We start from the raw sequence: 8,359 nt of genomic DNA on the forward strand, positions 1-8,359 counted from the left end.
GCATGTGCTATTCATTTTGCTGAGCTTGGGTTTTTATGGTTGAGGTATAGCATGGTCGGCTTGTACCTGGCGAAATCTGCAACCCCGTCCAGCCTAACCACGACTGCTATGGCTTTGCATAACTCTGCCCTAATTATTTAAGATGGAACTAGTTATTAAAGATGAAACTAGTTAATGTCCAGCTTAACGATAGATCAGTAAGCAGTGGATGTTGGATATAAAATTAATGATTTATTTTTTCTGATGGTCTACATGCTAATGCAGCTCATCTTAAATCACAGCAACCGTTCATGCAGTAGTAGGGTCTATGCTCATTCATGAGCTTCTTCTTCGTCATCTTGTATTTTATTCTTCTTCAAGGAATCCACCAACAACATTGAGTGACCTTCCAAAACACATTATTCTCTGTCCGTGCCAAGTGTATGAAAGATGTGATTTAAAAGTCGATTGGATTGAGATAGGGCAGAAATCGCGTCTCTCTTTCCTTCCTGTCATAGAGAGAGCTGCAGAGGGAGGCTATTCGGTATCAGTCCAAGTGGTGAGAGGCTATTCTGGACCTGCATGCGTGTGGACCGAGTCTCCTTCTCCTTTGTCTCTCGTGAAAAATAAATACTTCCGCTGGATGTAATAAAACGCCGCATTATTGTTCATAACTGCACTCGGGACGAACATGATCCGACTCAAACGGCCTCTTCGGCCACGATTATATGGGCCTGATCAAAGCCAGTGGTCAGAGTAAACTGTTTTGAGGATATAATAGCCGGGCAGCTGTGAAAATGAAGATTTAATAGCTACAATTAATAACTGTAACACAAAGATATAGATAGGCCTCCATGCCAGTACGGCATGAAGTGTGCAGACCAAAAACAATTTAATACTGGGCACACATAATTAATTGATGTATTTAGTTTCCTTAGTGGCTCATATGTCCCATAAGGGCCATGGCCGCTGTGGAGAAGAGTAAGTAGGCTTTGGACTTATTGCGTTTAGTTAGTCTGTATTTAGGTTAGTAGGATAGTAGAATGATTTTACGGTTTGGGGAATTTACTAAACAGGCGCAAATGGTGGACGCACGGCCTTTGTCGTCAAATACCCTCACTGCAGCAAATATGCCCTTTAGTTCATACATATCTATCATATATCTTTTGCTCGCTTTTGGAAGAAGTATACTGTGTTATATTTATGTAAAAATAAATAACCTTGAATTCATTTACAACATTTTCAATCTTTTGGAATGTGTGCGTTTTGATCAGAGGACGGATTGGTAAATTTCCACCGTCGACGCGCTAATATCCAAGCCAGTGTACTTTCAATAACATAAATGAGCTGTCCATGACAGACTGTTTGAAAACTTAAATGGGCATAATTTATGAATTTCTTCCAAATTCGCTCATTTCAGGACACCAGGCTACAAACAAACCCGGGGGGCTCGCAGCCACCTGGGCCTGGTAATGGCAAAGCTGGCCGAGATTAACTTCAACCTGGAGAGAGCTATAGAGTGCACATGGCCAAGGACACTACAAAATGGAGGGAGAGTTTTATTGTGGCCCTTATTGCCCCAAATTGGACCGGCAGGATGACTTGTATGTGCAAGCTTTATGTCTACTTTGCTGTGGCGGCTTGGACCCTACTCCCCCACAACTCCGTGATCAATAGTTTGTAACCAAACGAACTTAAATTTGTTTTCTAAACGCAGTTTTGTATTATTTGATGTTTATAAGTAAGGTATACAGTAGTAGGGTAGATGCTGCGGCTGAACAAAATGATATATACATGATCTAATGGCCTTTGAACGAAAATACAGGTTTTAACTCTTTAACAGGTTGCGCGTAATGATTATTTAGGCACATAACAAATCATTTCCATATACCGGACTGGCGAGAAATCTCAGGAAAAGAATTATTAGGAGTAACATTTCTTATTTCAAGTAGATCTATTAAATCCATTTTCATATTTTGATGTGAAATGCTGTAAAATTTCAGAGCTATGCGCATCAATTTTATACAGCATTAGGATAAAACTCGTGCGTAATAACGGCTGAAGTTTGAATGTCTTGTCGATGTTGTCACCGTATACGTATTATCTTACATTTCAGGCATTTAATATTTAAGGCGTGCAATAATTTGCGAGATATTTATGAATTATATTTAGGTAGGTATCATCGCTATAGTGTAACTTTTATTACTTTCACTGGTGACAGTGATCTGGTTTGCCATTGTTTACGCACGGCCCTAGTTTGGTTTATTTTGGTGAATTTCATATAATTCAATATTAGTCCAAACTCTTAAGTTAAAATAGGCTATGTATGATGTATAGTACTGTAATTATAGGTCTATTTAGTTTACAAGACAATACAGTGATATTAACTGGAAATTAATTATATTTCAGGAACTATCCTTCATCAGAAAAAGCAGTATGTTTGGTATTGCTCGGTCTACTGACCAGGCACCATTAGTCTTAACACCTTTCCTTTTAGTGCGGAAGGACACATATCTTGAGGCTAAAGGATGCACCATATAAAACGGGTTTTTGCCAACTCATTTGCCAAAGGCGAATCCTCTCTACAGTTAAAACACTTTATTACCAGTAAGTCCATGGCTTTGTTATTTTATGTCTTTGTTGGTGGGTTTCGGCAATCCTTTACCTTTAAACTTGATTTGCCACCTTAAGGCCATGCCTTCTTAACCTAAACTGGTATTTTTATAGAGTTAGGCTTCTCTTTGTAACGAAAAGGAATGTGATGTTGTGTGTACCTCCGTGACTTTTCCCTGCGGGTAGAATTATTGAAAGGTTCAGACAAACCTGATGCTCGGAACTGTGTAGCATTTATTGCTCAGCTTTGTGGTAACATTTGAATTGCATGTGGGGAAATAATTTGGCCAAACAAATGTGGTGGTTTGTACAGTCGATAGGTGATTTACTACCTTTTATTGAGGATTCATGAACGCTTTGCTACTTTTTTTTATTTTTGAAACTTTGCATTGTGTAGGACCTCGCCCCTTATACGGGGTAATGGTGGTGCATTAAAGCGAGGTGAGGGAACACACTGATTGCTGTGCTGTCTCCTTTCTCTGCCTCAGCCCCATGATGGATATGGCCCCGGCTGCTACGTAGCCTCGGAGTGGGAGGGACTGCCCATCTCCAAGCTTTTCCATTGGTTTTACAGTCTGCACGGCGGAGAGGGGGGTACCTCTAATCATATCCAGCATGTTTTGCACAAGAAATGTCAGCCAGAAAGGGCTATCTTCTTCCCTCGCCAAAATACACCACAATAATGTCATGTTCGGACAGCCCGTCAGGAAATGCGTTTTTAGTGGATTCTCTGATCAGTGGCCGCACCGAGGGCGGCGGAGGGCACTACCCGGGGAGCGCGGTGTGTGTGCCCCATAGCACAGCCACAGAAGTGCCTTACGGACTACACAATTATGGATACTTCCCAGGTATGGGTAAGCGGGGCGAGGTGGGTCCCCAAAACATGGTTTCCGCTTCAGGCGCGTACATGTCCAGCATGGAGATGTGGATGGACGCGCAGAGGTCATGTCGAATGGACCAAGAGCAGCCGGTAGGTCCCCAGGTCGCGCCCTGCTCGTTCCCGCAGAACATTAAGGAAGAGAGCACCTACTGTCTGTATGAGCCGCCGAAGTGCCCTAAAGCCTCCACCGCCGAAGATCTCACGTATTCGAGGTTAAGTACAGCCGGCTCCGGGTCGAGTTCGTGTACAGTCACCGATGGCGGTGGCGGGGGCTCAGTGCCTGTGCCGGGCTACTTCCGCTTGTCTCAGACGCACGCACATTCTCATAAACTTTACAACAACGGCCCCCAGCCGAACCCTTCCCATTCTCATTTTGGCCTACACCCCCCTGCTCCTGCTCGCTTCCACACGCCGCCAACCCCGACTTCTTCTGCTCCAGCCACGGCGCAGGAAGGCAGGAACACCGAGGAGCCCGTCTCCTCGGGAAACGCAGCCCTGCAGCCTCACGCTGCACCGGGGGACGAGGAGGCACGGGAGTCCTCGGAGGCAGAAGCCTCCTCTGCTGACGAGGCAGAAGTGCTCGACAAAGAGAGACCAGCAAAGGCCACTAAAGGTGAGTATGGATCATTATAGGTGTGGTCATCCACGGTTGTTTTGAGTGCATGCAATGCAGGTATGGCGAGGCTTTTTTATGACACCTGTCAATGAAGTCTTATTTGACTTTTTGGGCTCTAGTGACAAGTCAAGAGATGCTCTTTGGAAATTTGACATTCACATATAATTTCCCTTGACACCAATAATCTGTATACATAAAGCTTTTTGTTTTTGAACGCATGAATTGGTGTATATTATGGATGTATACACCTGGACAGATCGAATGCGTAAAACTGAAACAAGTAGCCAAATGATTAGGGCATAGGTACATTTTTATTTTTATTTTGTAACCCTACAATATTGTATTAAGCTAAATTTGACATTAATTTAAAATACGCTTATTTATCCTGTATCTCTAGTCCGTATCCCTTTTGACCACTGCGTGAAAATACATAGCGAATAGGCCACAAATATATAGGCCTAATTCCATGTCCCATAATGTCTCTGTTCTCTCTGGTTATTTTTTGTCATGACACTGAAATGATGTTTCTCCTTTGCTGGACCATGGCTGGAAAATGTTATATGCAATGTTAAATATTTTGTAGTTATTACTTAGCACATGTTTCAAGTACAAGTCTGGTGAGTCTAATGAAGAGGCCTATATTTTACGCATAGCTTTAACACACACACACACACACACACACACACACACACACACACACACACACACACACACACGCTCTCTGTCACACACACACACACACACACACACACACACACACACACACACACACACCATGGCCCCCCATGTTACAGCGCGTCCGGTCTTAAAAACATGTATCTATACCATTTTCTTTAGGAGACACAAAAAGTGAAAACACGGCCAACTGGCTGACAGCAAAAAGCGGCCGGAAGAAACGGTGTCCGTACACCAAGCACCAGACACTGGAGCTGGAGAAGGAGTTCCTCTTCAACATGTACCTGACCCGAGAGCGCCGCCTAGAGATCAGTAAGAGCGTCCACCTGACGGACAGACAGGTCAAAATCTGGTTCCAGAACCGCAGGATGAAACTGAAGAAAATGACACGGGAAAACAGGATCAGGGAGCTCACCTCCAACTATGGCTTTTCGTGATGAACGAGGTGATCAAATTGAAATAGATGAAAATTGGTGAAATGAATGACCCCCCTTTTTTCCACTTAATGACTCATTTCATTGTGGGGCACATCTTTTTCCAGACAAGCTTAATGTCAATGCATCGTCCTCTGTGAGCTACTGAAAAAAAAAGAATCGTGAATGTTATGGGTTCTCCCTGTTTGTTTGTTTTTTTCCCTGTTGTTGTGTTTTTGTATTGTTGATTCGTTTCTGTCACTATGGTCGTCCGGTTGGATAAATGTCGTCAGTGGAGTTAAATGAATGCAATTTAAAAACACAGTCGTGCCCTGGGACGTGGTTTAAATCGCCTACGTATTCCCATCTTTGGCAAATAGCCTATTTCTAAATTGAGTCGTCCAAATATAAAATATGTTTATTTTATTTGAATTGGAATTGCATGGTATAACATTATTCAGAACTCTTTTTTTCCTGCATTTTAGCAATTTTGATCACTCTGGAATATAATGCCTATGTATCACCAAATACATAGGGGAAGAGTAATTCACCTATGGTCATTAGATGTAGTCTACCATGATATAGGCCTATTCTATGTTTGAGCTAAATGTATAAACTGAGCAGAAATCTTTATTCACGTTGAGGACGTTTAGACAAAACCTGAAGAACGTGTGCAACGTAAAGGAGGAATGTTTCTATTGTATATTATTGTGTAAATATTACGTTGTGTTTTTTTGTGTAATGCTTAATAAATTATCAGCTCGCATTTAACGAGTAGCTGCTTATGTTTTTGCACTATTGGTTTATATAGCCTATGTGTTTTTATCAGTTTGATATTAGATATTATGGAGAAGGAGGGAAAAAAAGCTTTGTCTGGAATTCAGGTCTGTTTTGCATTTTTTTTTTGCAAGTATTCTCATCTGCGGTGGGTGCAATAGGGGCTATTAGATTGGAGATGGCCTTTTTTGTTGTGTACCAGCTAAGAAATGTTTCTGGGGACTAATGTAATGGCTATCGGAAATAATTAAGGTATTAGGCTATAACGTCTAGGCCGTCTAGCTGCATGCCCAGCCGGCTATTGTAGAGTTTTATGACTGGCTGGTATATGAGGTTTCTCCCTCTCCTCAAAGAGCAGCTTCAGTCGTGGGAGAGCCTTTAAGACGGAGAGGAGGCCCGGCACAGAGCTAGAAATCTGGACTGTATAGATCCACTATGGATAAAACATTACCTTTTGGTTTAGTTGGGAATACTGGGATTAACCATTCGAGGATCGGGTGAGTCCATTATCGTTGTGAATTTGTCTATTTTGCGCCTTGTTGCAGCGTTTCTCTGGTGTGAACAATACAGTTGTACTTTTTCAATACAGACCATTTTTGGACACTTGATGACGGGACTGACGACCACGGTGCATTATGAATTGGCTGATTGTGTTTCACTTGAGGCCCGGATCGACTGTCGAGTGGTTTAGGTAGTTTCATGTTGTTGGGATCCATTTTATAACTCTGCAACACGAAACTGTCTCAATTGCCCCAGTTACACACATCGAAAGCATCAGGCAAGCAAATCTGGGACATAAACATGATGGGATTTGTTGAAAATACTGGAAAGGTAGGCCTATTTTGGAACCACGGTTATCAAACTTACTGGCTCTCAAGTCGGCAGGGCTGGGTGGCTGGATGCTGTGTATATTTTTAACTTGTCTCCTGCAATGTTCTCTTTAGACTTTTCGACTTGTTTTTCGTCGTTAAAATAAGCCCGAGCAGGCATGTGTGTGTGCTGTATTTAACTTGGTCAAAGCTGAGCTGCAGTATGCGTCGTGGACTTGGGATTTAGGGTAAAGCCGAGTGTTTTCCGTGGGTCGTGACGCAGACACGCCAGACAAGGCCTCGGTTACGACCACTGCAGTGGAGGGGAAGGGGAAGGTGAGTGGGGCAACAGCGACCTCCGTGGGCAATGGGACCGGATGCTTCCGCTGCGCAATAGTGGCTCAGACAAAAGGAGGGGAAGGGCTTTATGGCGATATTTAGATCCGCCAGACAGGCTGTTATCTGCAGAGGCAAAAGAAGTGAATAGCCCCTGCGGTAAACTGAGTGAAAAACACACCCTGATTTAGGTTTACAACCCGAGAGCCATTGGCCTAGTGTCTCTTTTTTCCTCCTCTGAAGGTGTTTGTCTATACTGAGTTTTAGTGCATATATATGCGCACAGCCGTTCCTTTCCCCCCTCTGCTTGTTTTGATGTCTGCGGGCCAAATAATGTGCGAGTACCAGCAAGGTGATATAAGTCGAAGGCACAATATGGACACTTTGTGCACTTCGTCTGCTTCTTCTTCTAAATGAAATGGTTACACCACACTGGAGAGGATTCCTTCGTGTTGAATCGCCTGTGGCCTTGTGGGGTGTTGGCCCAGCTCTCCGTTTATTTGCTGGTAATAAATAAAACACGTAGCGTAATGCGTGAGAACTCAAGGTTGTTGCTTTGTAATCCCTGATCAGCTTTGGTGAGGTTAGGTTTAGAATAATGGACGTTTACGCACACAGCTATCCCCCCCCTTTTTTTTTAAATCCATATTGAGTTAAATCTATCTATTAGATAATCAAGGTCTCCTTCAACTGGGAGTACATTGCATTATGTTTGATTGTTTGATAGAATAAACTATATGTTTTTGGTCTAATACCTTTTGCCTTCGTTGTAACTTCGAATTTAAATTAATATCAAGATACTATTGTTTTCCAATTTTAAGATAGTATTAGTGGACAGTGGCCTCGCTATTTGTAGAGTTATTTATATATTTATTTATCTATTTTATTTTTTTTTCATTACATAATCTCAAACTTCACTATACATATATATTAAATGTGTCATGTTGTTAAATCCTGGTGTTCGCGCACCATTTCATTTTAAAAGGAGGAAACCACTAGCACCACATTACGCATATATTTAGATCTATTTAAGTGTAACGTTACACTGAAGCTATGGCTGTAAGTGGCATTAGAATTAATTTGTTAATGGGAGTGATAATAACAACATATAGGCCTATACAAGTGTTAACGGCGTTGCTAATAAACGGGTTACCCGCTGGAACCTGGACGCACGTTTCCATTTCCCTTGGAGATTTTGGAAAGATTATTTCTATATATTTATTTACTTATAATATTTATGTTTCATAAATATTCGGCTTTG

At 42.2% G+C, this 8,359-nt stretch overlaps 1 protein-coding gene across 1 annotated transcript; it reads left to right on the top strand.

The window, feature by feature from the left end:
- Positions 1-3,223: 3,223 nt before the first annotated feature.
- LOC139927237 (homeobox protein Hox-A10-like) lies at positions 3,224-5,200 on the top strand. Its single transcript, XM_071919298.1, has 2 exons — positions 3,224-4,085; positions 4,926-5,200. The coding sequence occupies exons 1-2, from the start codon at positions 3,224-3,226 to the stop codon at positions 5,198-5,200; spliced, it is 1,137 nt and encodes a 378-aa protein (XP_071775399.1).
- The last annotated feature ends 3,159 nt before the right edge of the window (positions 5,201-8,359 follow it).

This window comes from Centroberyx gerrardi, chromosome 19 (assembly GCF_048128805.1).
Source record: "Centroberyx gerrardi isolate f3 chromosome 19, fCenGer3.hap1.cur.20231027, whole genome shotgun sequence".
NCBI classification, from domain to species: Eukaryota; Metazoa; Chordata; class Actinopteri; order Beryciformes; family Berycidae; genus Centroberyx; species Centroberyx gerrardi.

Bases quoted from the DNA above. Each gene is read 5' to 3' on its own strand.
- LOC139927237 (XM_071919298.1), top strand. From the start codon at position 3,224: ATGTCAGCCAGAAAGGGCTATCTTCTTCCCTCGCCAAAATACACCACA. The intron at 4,086-4,925 runs GTGAGTATGGAT...CATTTTCTTTAG, and splicing joins ACCAGCAAAGGCCACTAAAG to GAGACACAAAAAGTGAAAAC.